At 38.1% G+C, this 19,171-nt stretch overlaps 1 protein-coding gene across 6 annotated transcripts; it reads right to left on the reverse strand.

Moving 5' to 3' along the window:
• Positions 1-638: 638 nt before the first annotated feature.
• LOC118774325 (heat shock factor protein 1-like) lies at positions 639-18,924 on the reverse strand. 6 transcript variants are annotated; one of them, XM_036523610.1, is made up of 10 exons: positions 18,805-18,924; positions 17,296-17,404; positions 16,867-16,994; positions 11,135-11,259; positions 4,016-4,180; positions 3,721-3,826; positions 3,501-3,566; positions 2,890-2,962; positions 1,257-1,481; positions 639-889 (listed from the first exon to the last, which is right to left on the reverse strand). In XM_036523610.1, the coding sequence occupies exons 2-10, from the start codon at positions 17,297-17,299 to the stop codon at positions 822-824; spliced, it is 960 nt and encodes a 319-aa protein (XP_036379503.1). In that variant the 5' UTR covers positions 17,300-17,404; positions 18,805-18,924; the 3' UTR covers positions 639-821. The 6 variants fall into 6 exon arrangements, with proteins under 6 accessions (XP_036379503.1, XP_036379501.1, XP_036379500.1 ...); XM_036523608.1 differs by having other exon boundaries at positions 1,257-1,478; positions 2,896-2,962; positions 18,668-18,924; XM_036523607.1 differs by having other exon boundaries at positions 2,896-2,962; positions 18,668-18,924.
• Between the last annotated feature and the right edge of the window lie 247 nt (positions 18,925-19,171).

A 19,171-nucleotide genomic window follows, 5' to 3' on the forward strand; every position in this document is an offset into this window, starting at 1 on the left:
TTGAAAAGAATTGAAATTCTCCTGTCTAAATAAATACATGAATGCATAGTGCTCAAGTCAATCTAATTGGTCTTCTGTCTTACTGGCCCCTCAATGGTGGAATCAAATGTCTGTTACTTTCTGAACCACAATCTTACTACCTTCCATTGTCTGCTAAAATCACAAAGTGTACTTTCAGTTCTCCTGCACTTATTTATGACATTGTATATGATGTTTTAGGTGTTCCTATTTTTTAACTGGTCAAATGCATTCAAATATTGTGTGTACAGGTATCTTCTACGTGACATATCATACCAATAACATTTACAATGATACTGGTTACAGATTATGTTGAAGCGCAATAAACAGACAAAAATATCAGTGTCAGTTTGAGTCTTAGGAAGTACTGTTATCCTCACTGAATGTCAATTGTTTTCCCTTCCTTTCACATACCTGGTAAGACATCCAGTAAACATGCAATGTTCACTAGTACTACAGCACAAACTAGTCAAGAACCTGCATATTCCATAATCCCCGTAAATGAGGTAGGGTATCTGAGGTGACATCAAAATTAATCCATAACAAAAAAAATACCAGTTCTTGGTATCAGGAAGGTCTTGGTTTATGAACTTGAATAAACAATCTCAGGCCTTGGGTGGGGGGGGGTCATTAGCTAGACCCTGGCTTCTTACACTTATGACTTCTGACAATGCTTGTAAGTCAGTTTTTTTCATTCTACCATGACTGAGAACACAGAATCTGAACAATGTATGCTTGCGATCAAACATGTGCAACCCTCAATATTTTACTGAGAAGCAAATCCCAATTTCTTACAATAACTTTCACAAAGTAGTATCATTGTCTGTGACACAGAACTCCTCTGGTAATACTGCACTGAGGTCAACTGTACCTAAAAGGATAAATAATAAAATGATAATTATTATTATTATTATTATTATTATCATCATCATCATGATCATCATTATCTGAAAAGGATAATGACAATGATGAAAAGTGAGCATAAGTAAGACAGCATTCAGTGAGTATAGCCTGTTCAGTGAAACTAAAAATCAGAGCAGTCCACTCTTATGGCTCTTAAAGAGTCACTCTCATGACTAACAAATGTTATAATAATATATCCTGAGAACTGAAGTTACCTAGCCAGTTCCTGGTTCTGGAAAATGTTATGTGGCCATGTGATTCATGTTTGCAAAAAACAAACAAACAAAACTAACTGGAAAGGCATGACCTGGCAACATGTTACAAGGCATTCTGACCTGTGGCCTTACTGGTTTGCTGAACCAGGCATTCCTCTTCACCTGTTAAATCAGAAGAGGTGAGCTCGTCCGTGGCTGACAAAGGCAGGAGCATGGAAGGAAGCTCCTTCACAGACAGGAGAGACGCGTCCTCTGTGCAGTCCCTGTCTGATTCAAGGGTGCTGCACAGCTCATCCAGCAGGGCAAGCACATGATTGGGAGCACGCTGGACCACTTCACCCCCTACTGGATAATACAGACACACAGCATCTTTTAGGAATATCCTGGTCTGTACTCAAAAAAGAATGCAGAAATGAAATTCAGTGCAAAGTGGCTTTCGACTGTGGGAAGGAGGGTCCCACACATTGCATGTCCGAGGCCACCATGCAATTCTCTGACCATCTCACTGGCTGCAGAATGGAACTGTTGCAAAACTAATACCTATATGTGATATGCCAATGTGATTTTTACCTATTATTTTCCAGGAGTCTCTCAACCGTCTTTTACTGGGGACAGGGAATAATTTCAGTTTTTTCCCTACGAGCCCTGTTTTTTCTGTTTTTTGATTCCCCCTGGAAAGACTGGTGCATCAAAAGCAGAAAAAACTTTTTTGAATGAGTTGATGGGGTAATTGTGTACCCCCAATTCCAAATGACCTTAAAAGCTCACCAAGAACATTAGGTGCTGATCATGCACTAATTACCATCTGCTTGCTCTGGTCTTGGATGTTGAGTAACAAACAAAAGCGTATGTGCTCATCCAAATGCCAGACAAAGGCTAATGTGACCTCACGTACAGCAGAAAACCATTTTGTATATGCCAGAAATTGACCATGCAGTGTGCCAAAATGACTTGGAGGTATCATTCTACAAGACTACTGTCACTTTTACAGGGAGAGGGAGAAAGTGGACAGTGGAGACAGTTGGACATCTGGCATGAGCACACGACAGCTCTCCTGCTTCTGTCTAAATCACACTTTAAACTCCTACTCCATACTCCAATTTTGTTGTCTACTGCAGACAGGATTTCCCTTCCCCACTTGATATTTTTTTCTTCCCCAATTAATATCCTTCATGCAAGCTTGCAGGTGGCTTAAACACAAGGGGGAAAATGCTTACTGCCACAAACTCAAAATACCACCCACTCAGAATATTCACTACTAAGCCCTTGATATTATGACCACCAGCCATTACCCTCCTACACTGCACAGAACGCTGCCACTGCCTTCATTTTTACTGACTATGCTGACATCAATGTACCAAAAACAAATTTATTACCCCCGCTATTCTGTGCCATAAAACTCGAGCACACTATTCCTGAAGTGCACAAAAGTGCTTTGATGTTTGTCTTTCATCCTTTTTCCCGTTGATATAATTAATTTTGCAACAGCTGCTCTTGGATGAGAGGTTAAGATGGTGTCTGCAGGATCAATTATCAATCCCGCTGCTTTTGAAGTTGGCTGTAAATGTACTGACTGCCCAAATTGCTTTGTAAACATGACTCATGCTGAGGAGGACATGCATATGACTGTTCTCTGAGTATGAGCTTGAAATTGGGTAGTGTTCTGAGCTTTAAAAAAACTTAGTGTTCCTCAAAAACATGCTGGCTAAAATCACATTTTGAGAAAACCACGATATAAATTATAGGATCCGACCAGAACCTTTACCACCCTCCGTGGATATGGCAGGCTCTCTGACTTGGACGGTGCTACATGGCCACTCTGACACCTGCATAAAAGTGAAAATGTTATTACATTCCTTTTTTACTGACATATCATCTCAAGACATTACAAACTGACATTAAATCATATAAAATACACACAGAAAGGCACGTCCAATCGAAGCAGTTCCCATAGTAACATCTTGCTTGTTAAGACCCGCTTCTTAAGACTGCATCTTGGTTCCACATCAATCCCTACCCCCTAACACCAGCTACTTCTATTACTTGCCGTTTATTTTATGTGTAGTATCACACTGTGTTATGGATTCTCTGATCTAGTGACTGTCATGTATGGTAGTGTGTGTAGGTGGCTTCTCATAGTTTCTAGGCTGTCTAGTCAGGTTAGCGTTAATTTGTGGTAGGGCTTGTGTGGTGATGCGCTCACTCTCACTGATGTTGTTAGCCTGGTATGACACTGTTGCTCATTCAAACTGAATGGATACACTTCTGTTCTTTTGTGCTGGAAGTTGCTCCCAATAAGACCCTCTGCTAAATAAATGTAATGTAATATACTCAAAATGACATGTGATCTTGGCATTTACATACCATTCCTATGTTCATGGAATTTTCCGGCATGTCCACTTCCTCATCAGAAAGACCAGGATTAAACAGCTGGAAAATGTGGGCAAATGATGTAATTTCAATCATTATTTCTAACACTGGGACAAAAACAATTTAAGTGGTAAGACAACGGGCAAGACAAATTGTTAGTACAGTAAAGCAATACTGATGAGATGATTACTCAAACAGAAATCGTATTACTCACATTATCGATAAATTCTGGCTTTACACTGAAGTGCCTCCCGAGAAGTAATGTCTGGAGATCGTCAAAGGTAGAGTCAATGTCATCAATGTGGTCCTGAATGTCATTCCTGGTGTGAAAGGTGAACAAATACGCATTTAGTTATGCTGGAGATACATGGTAAGTACATAAACACACAAAGGGTGCTATTGTTTATTAACCTCTAACTTCAGTGATACACCCTTCTACAGACCTCCAAATATGTCACCTCTATTTCAGACTTTCACAGAATGGCAGTCATTGCAATGGCAGACTATACCTGTTGACTGACACTTCCTTCTGGTAAGGTGCCATTGCTGTTCCGTCTTCTTGCAGGATGGAGTCCAAGATTTCAACATCCAAGTTAGCAGAGCCTGTTTCTTTCAGTGAAGGAGCTGGAGCTGTGCATGTTACTCCTGTGTGGCTCCCCTCCAAAATTGGAGGACTTTGTATATTACAGTCAGAGGAGACAGAAGAAAAAACAAAAACAAATCAATGACTATGGGGCTCCAGGTAGTGGAGACCTACGTAAGGCAAACAAGCTACATTTCAAGCTAGGATTTTCCCTTCCTAGTAGAGCACTACTCAGATAACACCACCCACACTTTGAAGCATGGTCATGGCAGCATAATGCTGTGGGGTCACTTTCCGTCAGCAAAGCCTGGTGGACAGGGCAGAAGAAAGAATGGATGGGGACAAATAAAGGCAGATACTTCAGAAAAACCTGGAACAGTCTGCAAAAGAGCTGAAACTGGGACAATTCAATTCAAAAGGACCCCAAACACAAAGCCAAAGTGAACCTTGAGTGGCTTAAAAGCAAGAGAGTGGATTCCCAAGAGTGGCCAAGTTGAAGTCCAGACTTACATCAAGCAGAAAATCTGGCAGGAACTGAAAATTACTGTATACTGCCAGTCCCCAAGTAATGCATTATACAGCTGGGGCAATTTTACAAGGAAGAGTGAGTGAAAATTAAAACCTCAAGATGTGAAAAGGTTGTGACAATATAACACAAAAGACCTGAAATTGTAATTGCTTTCCGGTTGGAGTACAACAAAACATGATAAAAGTCCAAGGAGATCAAAAACACAGTACATAGTACACACCACCTGTCAAGTTGTAGGTGATTCATTTCCAGCTTTTCTGTATATGAGCAGCACACACTTTTCTAGACAATGGTACTTACCCTGGTAATGGTCATATTCCATGCAAGTTTGTTTTGTTAGCCATTACAGCTAGCTAGCAAGTGAATTATGGTTCTTTGCAACACTAAAAATGCACAGATGTTAGCTTATAGGGGTAATATTATGTACAGGGCATTTACATGACTCAATAGGCTATTTAATAGAGGAATGATATTTGGGTCTGGATTACCTACATATTCACATTATATTGACACTGGAATAAGGTGTTTTCATGACATCTCAAAGAATCCTTGAAAATTCAGGTGATGCGCATGTATAGGTATGACAATCAAAGTCTATTAATCATGCCTGGAAAACGCTATCTTCTGCACACTGAATATAAAAAACAAAAAGGAATTAACCATTCTCTAAAAGCAATTAGCCATTCACAATGGTGTGTCTACTCTGTGTAGCTATATGTCCATAGCATATGTACTTCAAGAAATCTTTTGATGACTAATGTGATGTAATCTTTAGCAATTCCTTTTCAAAGAGACAATATTTGTGTGCTTGCTTGACAGATGGATGCACACGCAGCATCTCAGTGTAGCCCTAAATGCTAGAAGTGTGAATGTCTTGTTACACAAACTAAATGCCTGCTTGTGTTAGTTTGATGACAAACTGTCTTTCTTGTTAGACTTTGAATTGAAGGTGCACTTTGCCATGTCTGCTGTTTGATCTTTCACTGAACAATTCAATCTAATGTCTAATATCACTGAACAATCTATTACACAACTTAATAAACTAGTTTCTTGATTTATCTAGACTTAATCAGCCCTGAAGACACTTAGAATAACTTTGCCATATTGATATTATCTGGAACTCTCTACAATCTGGAGAACTTGCTCTACTCTACTCTCTAGCAGGGCAGAACGAATTGATGGAGAGGGTTGCAAAGTTGAAAAATTACATCTTATGGCTTTATGAAACCAGAGACAGTGAATGTTCTCTCTCGAGTCTCTCCAGTAATCTATTCACTTTCCCAACAGATTCTCTACTCTCAGTAATACACTTACAGTGCTAAGAAGATGCTAGTGATTGGCGATTCCATAGTCATGTAAATACTGAGTCTCCAGTGAACACAATATGACGTATCCCAGGTGCAGAGCGACATTGCTCAATACATATACAAAAACCTATAAATTCTAGCTAAAAGTACACAGATTTTCAAAACTTGTTGTTCATTTCAGCATTAATAATGGATGACTGCAGCAACTGTAAATCCTTAAGAATAATCAGTGTGCAAGACTGTGCTAAAAGGTTGTCAGCCTGCAATTTTCTCTGGCCTCACTCCAACATTAAGACACCATACAATCTAGCCTACAGAACACTTTGGTCCCTTAATTGCTGGCTGACAGATTGGTGTGCATTAACAAATGCTGGCTTCATACATAGCTATAACACATTTTAGGGAAGGCTTGGCCTAGTGACTCAAACCCAAGATGGAGACTTTCACTTCTCCTATCTAGAATCAGCAGATAAACTGAACCACAGAATCAGTTGACAAAACAGAGCACTAACTAGATATATTCACACGGTGATAAAGTGATACATTTACACTGTTGCATTAAATGCAATGTTTTATGCTGATGTACAAAATGCAGGGTCTTTAAGGTGGCATAAAACTAGTCGAGTATGTCTTTATGCCAGTGAATTAAGCGTACAGTATGTCATTATGCTGGTGTATTAAGTGTACAGTGTGTTTCAACGCTAGTGTAGGAAGTGCACAGTGTGTCTTTATGATGGCATATTGTGTACAGTGTGGCTTTACAGTGGTGCATTAAATGTATAATGTGTTTTTATGCAGGTGTATTAATAACTCACTGTGTACTGACAAACTCTGTACATCAGTTCTGTGGCCTGCATCTCGGTAGGCTCATAACAGATCTTGAATACAAGAAAGGAATACAAGCATGTGTAATCAACGGCAGTTACTCTTTGCCAACACATTATTACCACTGCACTTGTTTTCTGGGTTTATGTTGAAAAAGAGGGATAAATGATGGCTGGGAGATCAACTGTGCCAACATGAGAATGACGTATCACAACCTTTGAGGATAATGGGCTGTTTGACATGGAGGTGATCTGCAGCTTGCTGCTTGAGATTGCTGCTTCAGAAGAGGTATACATGCAGACCCTGTAACACAGCTATTATATGATCTGGAACAAATTGGTCAAATAAGCAAGTCTGCAAGACTCTGGTATGTGGTGCCCACCACATGTATGTATGTTTTCATATATGTTTTCAGTATATTAAGCAGTGCTGATTGCTTTTCACTTACAGAGGTAAGCCAGTGTCTGTAGGACTTGGGCATGGCTTGCTGGTGTCTTGCTTTGCGTTGTCTATGATGTCTACAATTGTTATCCCACTTGAAGATGGACAGTTAAATCCAATGCTTCCTCCACTCATCTGTGAATTATATCAGAATCAGTTACGGCTACATTTTAGCTGCCAACATATTCTTGAAAGACAGACTTTTCTCAGAAACTGCTCGATTCCTAAATTGGTTCAAACTGCAAACACAAACCAGAGACACGTGGTTTAAGTTAAATAGGCAATAAATGCCTTACCATTTCAAGAGTCTAGAGAAGCTGCAAAAATGTACTCAAGTTTTGTACTTGTTAACCAAATCCCTCATTGGCTGAAACCACAAACACTGTCATGAGGGCAATCTCTCTGTATCTCTTTGGTACAGCACAGAATAAAAATATTGACACATGCACTCCTATGGATTCGTTAGAATACTGACTTGTCATAACTGGTATTGACAAAACTACCCTGACATTTATGTCAATCTCCATATATTCTGAAATAGAGGTTAAATCACTACTAGGCTAAGCACCATTTAGATATCTCCACTCTTTGTCTATGTAAATCAGCTGCAGCAGAATGGCATTTAAGACAGCTTCCCTCATTACAATACTAAAATACAAAATTAAAACTAATTTAAAAACAGGGAAGTACTTAGGCTGCATAACTAAAAAAAATAAATAAAAATGTATTATTCCAACCTCTAAATATTCATGGGAGTGTTTTTAATTATGTAAGATGTAAGAAATGTCTGTCCAGAAGTGTTTCTGTATGAATATAAGCAATAATTATATCTACCCCTCAAGAAAAATGCTGAGGTCACAGCCTCACAAAGGGGTTTCAGTCATTTCTTGCTGTAACTAAGAAAAGATTACAGTCAACAAACAGCCAAGGGCGGACAGACCACAATCAGTGCAAGAGTTGATGTCAAATCCAACAACTACTATACACAGGTTATACACTTAAAATAATTCCAAATAATTTCATTTGAGAAACATATTGGCTGCTATAACTACAGCGAAAGGCATTGGAAAGGCTTACAGGATTCTTCACAGCGGGAGCAGTTTCGTTTAATGACAGAACACACGGTCTGTTTACTTTTGCTGGTGGAGCTTCGGACATATCAATCATGAGGGGTCTACAAAAGAAACAAACTCTGATTTTAATAGCTTTAATAGCTTGTAAATACTGGCACAAGTCAATACACTGAGAAAAAATATGGATACCTTTTATGTTTGATTCCATAGACACAATTCCCTTGCACGAGACTTGCAAAAAACCGAATAACCTGTAACACATCAAATTGAAGATTAGGGTAATAAGTACGTGGACCATGACAGAACAGCATAACTGTATCAATTGATTCTTTTTACTTTGAGAATGAAAGGACGGGAAGAAGAGCTCAAACTACAAACTCATTTACAGGAGTTACATTACCATTTTTAAGGCAGATCCTGCCATAGAATGACAAATACATCACAGTTACATTGTGATGCATGCAGTTTGAGTCTGATACACTTTTTGGAGGTATTTCCATAGTCACTGTTATTTACTGAGTAGATTTAAAGTTTTTTCGAGCCTGGCATCTCCTCAATCTGCAAATAGGTCAAAGTGTTCCAGGCTAATTGATTTCAATCATAGATGCATGACAATCACTTACATGTATGAAAGTAACACTTCTCTATAAACATTATGCACTTATTTATGTACACACCAGCATGTATGTGTTACCTTTGTGACAGTTTTCTGTTGCAGACTGTGCTTTTTACGAAGTGAGGCAACTTCCTTCCATAAAATTTCATTTTCCCTTTAGTGAGAAAGAAAAGCCTGATAAGTATCATTTGGCAACTTTTATGAATGATCTAGGATGACATGAGCTACAGATTCACCAGTTTAATTTGTCTCATTTAGCCTACTATTGACATGTGCTCTACAGTAAAAAGCCTATTGTCAAATAGAATGGTTTAGAAACATAATAGTATTGTTAACAGTAATGTTCACATCACCAGGTTTTGATTGAGCCCTTAACATATTCACGTTATGATCCACGCTATTATTCTATTACAGAAAAATTTCAGGATTGAAATTATCACTGGTCAGTCAGGGATTCTCATGTATGTTGTTGTCTTCACCTTGTGAGAGCTACTTCAAAACGAAATCTAAAGAAGGAGCAACATCATTGAGTTTTGCAATTGCAAGTGTAGGGGTTATAAGGGTTTGCATTGTTTTTTGCTACATGTGGATGGAATCACCAGTAGAAGTTTCATCAGTTGACAGTTTTAGTGGTCACTACTAGGCACAAAGTAAGCTGCCCATCTGAGAAATCAGAGAGAGAACAAAAAATAACATGTAATTATTGTATCTGTAATTGAAAGCAACAACCTACAATATAGGATAGTAGAAATACAAACTAAAGAAACCAAAACCAGGACAGTCACATTTTACATTCAGGGATTTCTCAGAAACTCATTCTCTTGGTTTTTTGACTTTGCACCTCTGGTGGCTGTAAATCAGGAAATTGCTTTTGAACCTTCCGCATTATGTCTCGCATGACATTCTCTCATCTCTCAAGCACAGTATTTTTCAAAGCTGCTCTGGTTTTTTTTGAACAAGAGTGCTGCATATCTCCCAGGTTTGTTGTTTGACTGTTGGTGTAAGGAAGGATTTTGGCCAAAATGTTCATTAACTCTATGTCAGTCAAAATTTACAGACCCCATAGCATTAATGGTGAGCCTGGATTGATAGGGGAGTGTTGGGGTATGTTGCTATCTTATTGAGGGCGGGCAACAGAAGCAACTTTAAGAAAGAACTGTGTTGCTACTAGGGTCACCAATCCCAAACGACCCAAATCTTGGACATGTGTTGATTCTAGATACTAAATAAAAAAAACTGTTAATGGAACGAGAATTCAGTGAAATATCATGACAAAGAGTGGCTCGCAAGCTCAGTGTTTTATAGATGAGGCATCAAAATTATTTAACTAATTATTTTTACAGCTGTCAATAAATTTGTCACGCAAACTACGCTGTGTAGGCCAAGGGTTAGAAAATCAAAACTGTTTATACCAATAATTCATCAGAAATGTCAGGATGATTATATTATTTCCTGCAGAATGAATTAAGTTACCTCTCTACTGTCTCTCCATTTCAAACAGTGCTTGACACTAATGGGGAAGATCAGGGTGGCAGAGGATGCGATTTATAAATGTGCAGCAATTTCACATTCACTTTCAGATTTTTTAAACTGTATCAACCAACACTGTCAGCATTATGACTCTGACCTGATTTCTAGAGATCACCGCTTCTGCCACCTCACTGAAACAGTTATAATAGAGTGTGTCCAAAATATGCTACCAAACACACGCTTCCCCTCTGTCTGTAAGTACAGTATATATAGTTCTGTATTTGTATGCACAGTATGCACTCGTTCACTCGCTGACTTGGACTGTAAGGCTGCCTCAGTCTCAATACATTCTCATCTAATCTGTGAAAAATGGGCATTTACTCCCTCCTTTGGAAAAAAAAATCAACATCAATGAATATTCATGAGCTCATCTATGTGCCACCGCAGCAGGAAGTGCAATAAATTAAACTGGTGCATCTGTACTTTGAATACTAAGAACACTTGAACAGTGAAAATGTGTAAGCAATGACATGGTGATTGTTTTATATATACTTTTTATGGCTACACAGGAAACTGAAATAACTCTTAATCCTGGAGATACCACTACCTGTCTCTAGCAGCCATTCTGTTTGGTTCATTCTCTGACCTTCATGTCTTAATAACGCCTGTCTAGCCCGTTCTTTTTTCTCAGAATGAAGAAATATACTAGGTGAAACAGTGCCGTAGAAATGAGAATTTTCATAGGAAGACAATAAAACCTAATACATACATAATTTCTTCATACCTTTTCATATTTTCAAGCTTCTGGTCCATATCCTCTTGTTTACCTCTGACTTGCTGAACATCCTCCAGTACTTTGCACATGTCCTCCTGGCTGATCTTGGTGTCTTCTGTTCTGACCGATGAAACCTAAAATTTTGAGTGAAAAGGATGATTCTGTCACATTTCCATAAGCTTCTTCATATTTTTGGTAAAACAGTGTATCATCAAAACATTTATCATTTCTTGCACTAAATTTTAAAATCTGTAGGCCATTGTACTTTAACATACATGGTCATACAAATGGTAAACTAGTGTTTTGGCTGCAGTATTGTTTCAAACACATTTCCAAATGCTTTCCAAAAACTATGATGGAATTACAAATTGCAAAAGGATTATTTCTTAGTAACACTTGTCTTTCAGAGAGTAATTAAAACACCAAAGAAAAAGGAATACTTACTCTGTATTCTCTAACACAGTTCACTAATATAAAACATATATTAGATACATATAATATAATACACACAGCAAGCTGAAAAATGTAGCACTGCAGGTCAAGCATGCGCTATCCAATGAAGATCAGCATGAGTGTTGGCATGTTATGCTGTTATGTTACATAAAATAATGATTTTAGCAGCTTTTTTGGCACTAATGTATGACATGTGAAAGCTACTTTTCACACAGCATGTGAAGGAACTCTATAAGCAAGCTTCTGGAAGGTTCACAAAATATGAAAAGGCAAGGTTATCTGTATTCAAAGCTGCTATGAAAAGATAAAAGCAAACGCAGGTGGTACCAACAATAACACAACTAGGACGAAATACTGACATCAATTTGATGCAAACTGTACGAGCAAATGTAACAAATCTGGTTATCTATGACAGGTTGCACCGATGGTGAAAAACTGTAAACTGTAAACTGCCATAAAATCCTTGATTTTACTAATGCACACACACATTTCTATTACAGGATTTATTCAAGGAAAGAGGAATAATCCATGGTCCAATGGAATAGCTACAGTGAATCCTGGTATGTTTTCCTATGGGTTTGTTTACACAATGTTTGCCTATATATCCAATATTCCTTGGTTGATAAGTGTTGCATAGGTGTTTTCTTTTCTAAAGAGTAGTGCTGTAGTTTTTTCCAACTCTTTAATCAGTTAACATTGACAGCTATGCAGTTCATGTAATCTCTCCTTTTTGCAAAGATGTGACTTTTAAAGGAATAAAAGAAAACAAAGACTTATAACCCATCTCAATGTGTGTTCTTGGTGGCCGTGGTATTTATAGCACTACATACGTATGTACAAAGCATTCATATATTAAAAATCACAGTCACATGTGTTTTGAGAGGTTTTTGAGATTTCCAAATGGAAATATTTCCTCTTTGCTCACGACAAGCTGAAAAATTTGCACAGGTATCTGGTTCTACATCAGGTTTATCTACTTACTTAAAATCCTGGAATGAGATTGGTGTCCAGAAAATCTTATGTCTTTTGTGAAAAACAGAAAAATTGCTGGAATGCTGCCTTCAAGGTCACCTAGTCTTACTGGATTCAACAGAAGGCTTTAGAATCTCCCTTTCTTGTAGAAAGAAACTATGGCCTAGGATTGAAACACTTTAAAACACGTAACACCTGCTGTGGGTCACAGTCCCATCGAATTAAAAATCTGAAAGAAGTAACAACTAATCTGAATTTCTCTAAGTACATCATTACTTACCAAGGAGGAGAAAATCTGAGAGAAGCCAGTACAAAAACACTTTGGATTACATGAAAAAAACATTATTGGCAAGAGCTACTGTCAGTGGTCTTTTTAGGTTTTTCACCATAATTTCAATGCCAATGAAAAGTAAGCCACTAAATAAACTGGACATGCATTGGAAAGCTGTGCAAGTTGTACCACTCAGAAATACAAGTTTCTGAAACTCTGAAGTGCACATTATAATGCTAGTTAATGCACTAAGAATAGGGATTAGAAACAGTAGGTGTTCTAGACACCTCCTACCCAAGTTCCAAATCATTATAATCATAATAATTTTAATCAAGCTTATATCAAATACCATTGCAAGATTTCCAGAATATATGTATGGCCTCCTTTTTAGGCAGTAGTCTGCTAGCTTTACACAGAGAAGTAAGTTCAATGAACTAGAGACAAACCCCATATGTCAAGAAGGCAGCATGCTGCACAATAGAATAGATGAAACAGCATGAGGGATTCTTTGAAAAGCACCTAGACACAGTGCATTTGGATTCTCAGTGGTGTTGCACTGCTCTGCTATCAGTGAACTGAGAGCAAGCCACTGTGGCGGCCCAGTTAAAAATTCCCTTGCAACATTGTTGTCTTGTGCAATCACATACTCTGAGACACTGAATACAGGGTGAAGAATAACTAAATAAAGGCGAAAGCAAGGGAATGGGTATGGGTTATTTTCATTAAGGAAACCCTCAACGGGGGACTCAAAAAGACTTAGCAATCCTTTGTGAATGCACACTGTCTTCCAAACTCTGTTAATAAAGTGTCACCTGAAAGCAAGAACTATGCATATAGTATCTTCAGGATGTGGACACAGATGTTACATTACGGTATTCATATAAAGATAGTGGATCGGTCCAGCATGCATGTTGCTGTTCTATGTCCTGTCATTCTCAAACTGAGTACTGTCATTTTACCATACTTTGTGCCTATGCATGTCTAGTTTACTGTTTACATAGTACAAATATCCATACAGACACAGTAATACTATACATATTTAATTTAATCCAATTTTACCTCACATTTTTTCGTAGAAAAATTGCATTTTCAGCCTGTGATCAGGAAATTAACCCTCCACTTTCTACCTCCTGCAGGAAAATACAATTAAATTCCTAGTAATCCACTTTACAGTGGCGTTTCCAGGAACACTTTGCATCAAAACGGGCCTGTAGTTCATTCACTCAGCATGAATAGAAATAGCACACAGTTTTATTATATTCTACTTGGCACAATGGAGACTACTGCTGCAAGCAGGTGCAGAATATGTTTTCTGTAAAACTTGGTATGTTGTGTGTTTGGAGCGGAGTTGCATGATGAGGGTGAAGGCGGGCACAAGATGAAATGTTGAGGGAGGCTGATGAAATGTCTCAAGATGAAAAAACAGCCTGGCTCCAAAAGGCTCTACTGAATCACGACACCTGCATTACTCTGAGGTTCAAGGAGACTTTTGCTTCAACTGCAGTTTGTAATAACATTGAACAGATTTAACAGGCAGAACAATACTTTGATGCGTGAATAAAATTGTGAATGAAACTATTTTCATGTAATTAATTAATCTATTAATATTAATTAATCTATTAATATTGAATTAAGCTATTTTTCCTTTCATTCATTTATATGCTCTCAGTGAGGACTATATCCCTTGCACCAACTTGAAAACAGAATAAACTCAGACATTTTAGTGTCAATTTGAAATCTCATCTATGAACAACTGAAATAATGGTACAGCTGGTATAAGTAAATGATATTAAGTTCCATCTCAATGGAGCAAACTAAGCATTAAATCCATGATACTGCTTTGTGAAATACAGCCACATGGGGAAAACCCTGGCTTCAGAAAGTAAAAGTCCTACCATGTATTTGTTCTAGCCATTCACTAAACAAGGTGATTTCACTAATTAGCTCCTCTACCTGGATGAAGAGTTGTGCTAATTAAATTCAGCTGGTGTAGTGCATGAGTGGAACAAACACGTGGCAGGACTTTTACTTTCTGAAGCCGGGGGTTTTCGACCTCTGAATACAGCCATTATGTTTCTGGGTTCTACATTTTGATAGTTATCTATAATCTAACAGGTAGCCATGACTGGATTTTTTTTGGGACAAATGTACTTCAGTTTTACATATGTATTTTTAGGCTGGCCTGCAAGTATCTCCCCTCACTTTGGTGTCTCCCTACACATACATACTTTGCTTATTCCATTCTTTTAAGGTTACCAAACATCTCACAGACCATTCCACATCTGAATGTTTTTCTTCAAAAAATGAGTCAGATAGCTGTTCAATGTTCTGATAGAAATTCTTGCTTATGGAAAGCTAGCTCCTTTGATGTACAGAACAACATTACTCATGACACACTGCAGCTACGTTTTAAAGTTTAATAGAGACATGCAATTGAAAACAAATTATATGATCAAGCTAACTACACCTCACTTGAGATTTTGAGATGATCCTTAACGCAATGTCTATTTACAGATGATTTTGCTAACAAGCTGCGCCTCACAAACCAAGAAATTACAATTTCTTTGTGCCTTTTCTCCCTTTTTCACCCAATTTTGGAATTCACAGTTGTATACTGGGCAACCACTGTGTTCATGTTAGAGAACTGAGACAAGTTCATTCCTCTAATACACTCAAATACAGTTAATGGCAAATTGTTACGCTGCAAGTCTGACAGTACCCACATTGTGAGTACATATTGATCGGAGGATTGGCAGATCCCCACTGATGACAGCGAGGGACATTTTAAGTGCCTCATGGGCCAATAGAGGGTGCCACAGCAGAGAGACCAGGGAATCCTTTCCACAGAACTAACCCTACTCTGAGAACAAAGTCAATTTCCAGGCAAATTCTCTCCATTGGCTAATGGCACGTCTGGCATTGAACTTCTGCCATAGACTTGAGCCAGCACTCATTGACTGAGCAATTAAGAAGCCCCAAAGACTTCAAAGGTTTTGGTGCTTACAGCTTAATACAGCTTCAAAGCTTATTACATTTTACAGTGTAGCTACCTTAACACATAAGTTAAGCATAAAATAGAAACCAAACAACAGAACATACTTGTCATGTATTATCACAATCATATCTTTTTTGTAAAGGAATACTGATAATTAATTTAATTGGATTTTGTGATTCTGTTCTGAGGATTTTTTTTCTTCATTTCTCTTCCTGTAATTAATTTGTTCACTGCTTCAAATGCATAATATGCACATGAAGCTCAATTTAACATAGGGGGATGAAGTTAGTGTATTATACTTAAGTGGGTGTGACTAATGTGAGTCAAGCTACAGTAGGTGGACTAGGTGTAAGGTACTAGTGGCAACACCCTAAGGCTATTTTGTGTGCTACAAGTCACACAGTGCACCATGGTGAAGAAGGTACTCATTGGTGTACAAGAGCAAGTCATGAGAGCAAATTGCAGGCATCTAATGAAACGTAGGTTGCCTGAGAGTGGTGAGATGAGGAAACCCTGGCTGACCTAACCACCCTAATACCCAGTTTGTTCTTCCACAGAGGGCTCCTGGTCAGTTCAGCAGATGACAATGTCGGTTTTTGAACCTAGACAATCAGGCTCAACCTTTTCTCAATACCAGTGCCCTGCAAACTAGCCATTTTGAAAACCCCTTGAATTTATATTTAAATAAATATACTATTTCCTTATTATTTCCTAATACAGAATGTGCACTGCAAACAAGCATTTTTAATATTGCTCTCTGCCCAGTTTAGCTGTTAATAGCTTGAGGCCGGGAATACTGGTCTTATGAAGGCTTTCTTATATATGTTCTGACAGAGTTCCAGTCAACTGGCATAATTATCATGGCTTAAGAAAACAAAAGCTTACATGAACAAGTACATGTTTTGATATGGTGCGCACATGTTGGCTCGGCTTTACTGTGGCTTGATAAGGCCAAAGAAATACAGGCTTAATTTACTGGCCTACGGTGGTCCAAAAAAAACTAAATAACCATTTCTGACCAACAGGCCAGAACTAAATATAACATCTTACCTTACGTTTAATACAGTCAAGCAAATCTTCTCTTCCTTTTTGGAAATGCATGTGGTGGAACTCAAGCACACTTAAATTCTTTGGTTTGACCAGGCCACCCTCTATGCTTATCACTTTTCGAAATCCATCTACAAAAGCGGAACATCAAAAATGCAATTATATTAATATCAATTACAGCTGTGATATGTACAGTGATTATCCTGTTCTCTGAAGTTGTTTTAGTTATTGTTGTAATGCAAATTATTCAATAAGATTACTGTTCTTATGAAATTCAGTCAATATTCAATTTATGTTGAAAAACTTTCATTTTATTTTCTCTTCTGTGTAAAAATATATCCCAAGTCTAGCATAAGGACTGAAATTACAAGAAAAAGCCCAAATGATTCTTATATTGCTCTTTTGAGACTTTAAAATATTATAGTTACTTACACATATTGAGTTGTCGCACAAAACTGGATAAGTTACTGTGCTTGAAGTATTTAGGAAGGATTTCTTTGGTGAACCTCTGTTCATCCAGAATCCTGAAGTTTGTTCCATCCTAGAGGACCAACAAAAAAAGTTACTGGGAGATACAATCGCCCACAAAATTACATTTTGTCATAGCTCTAGCACCTAGCTTTTGTGAATGCATCTTTAAGTCTGTGTGGTATTCAGAACACCACAACAAACACAAGTAAATTGGTCTGAACTCCCAGTTATGTACTGGCGCACAAACCTCCTGTGCTTAAACAACATAAAATACTACCACCACAGAACAAAATGAATTCCTCACTACACACACAATAATACAAAATGCAATAATATACAATCCAGCAGTTCATTTTCCAACTGCTTGGTAGTAGGCTATAGGCTCAAGAACAGAGGGTTTAACATTCGTGAAATTAGCTAATGAGACTTCTTGTTTAAACCCTGATATGAACTTTAAGTCACCGCTATACTGTTAGTACTCTTAATGCTGATCACACTGCTAAGCCATGTTTAGCTAACAAAGTTAATGTTACCTAAATTAACTGGCTCTCTGTTTTGCCCCTGCTTGTTCTGCGTCAATGAACTTTAAACAGATAAGGTCAACCACATAGCACATTTAGCTCTATGGTTAGACACACTGGTTAGACACTTGCTAGCTAGCAACCTGGAGTCGAGGTAACTAGCAAAGTGCGTTTCTAGCTGGCCACTAAGGTAGCTAATGTTAGAACGATACTTGTGTGAAAGCTTGAATTAATATTTAAAGTTCTAGCAAAATGCACACAGAGAACGGTAGCAAGCATATAGTTAGTTAGACAGCTGCACAGCTAGCCAGCACATTTAACATTAAGCTAACGTCATAGCCTTAGCTTGGCTTAGCTTTAGAAAACTTAGCTAGCTAACGTTAGCTGCCTGTTAGCGGGCTATATCCCAAAACTGAAAAGCGAAAAAAGATTTATATCTGATGAAAATAAGTTTGAATGTTAGTTATTTCATTAGTCTGTTTTGCTAGTGTTTACTACAAACGCGCTTGTTTACATCTCTCTGCGAGCGATGGCATGATAAAATGTGTCCGCGCATAATTTCAGGTGCGTCATAATCGTCATACACTTGAAGCAGCGCTGAATCCTGCAGCGGCCTATAGTTGTGAGTTAGCTAAGTAACATTAACTAACGCTATCGTAACTGAAAAGAAAGACTACGATCGCTGATCAGATTTCATTTAACTGCATATACCTAGCTAACCAGGAAAACTATTTTGTAACTAGCACGCTAAGGTTTGCTAAGGAAGGGAAATACTGAACGAACGACACATTCAAACGACCTCTCGTTCTTACCAAGCTCCAACATATAACATCATTGGTGCCTGGGTTGTCAACCAAGGTCCAAAGTTTTGACACAAATCCTGGGACACAGCTATTCTTTTTCATCATTTCAAAATTTATTGCGCTTTAGTTGTTTAGGTTATTCATACATTTAATGTCCTCTTCGTGGAACCCCTTCGTTACAACGCGGAGTACTGCTGTCTCCGACCAGCAAACTAAGCTGCTAGCTATCGCCGTCAGGACAACACTTCCTGTTGTTACTACAGAAACGGAGCAGTTCCCCCTCTTACTTGCTTGCTGACGTGGCGGTGACAATGTAGTAATCTTGTTACAGCAATCAAGTCCCAAAAATCCGTTAGTAACACGAAAATACAGAGGGAAAGCGGCCACACGTTTCTCACGCGAATGTTTCATTTATTATATTGTTTAAAAAATTACTCAAACCTCAGGTTCTGCTTATTCAGCCCGCCAGTTCATATAAAATGCTCTTTAGTTTGTCCTAGAGATAATACTAAT

This window comes from Megalops cyprinoides, chromosome 3 (assembly GCF_013368585.1).
Source record: "Megalops cyprinoides isolate fMegCyp1 chromosome 3, fMegCyp1.pri, whole genome shotgun sequence".
In the NCBI taxonomy this organism is placed as follows: Eukaryota; Metazoa; Chordata; class Actinopteri; order Elopiformes; family Megalopidae; genus Megalops; species Megalops cyprinoides.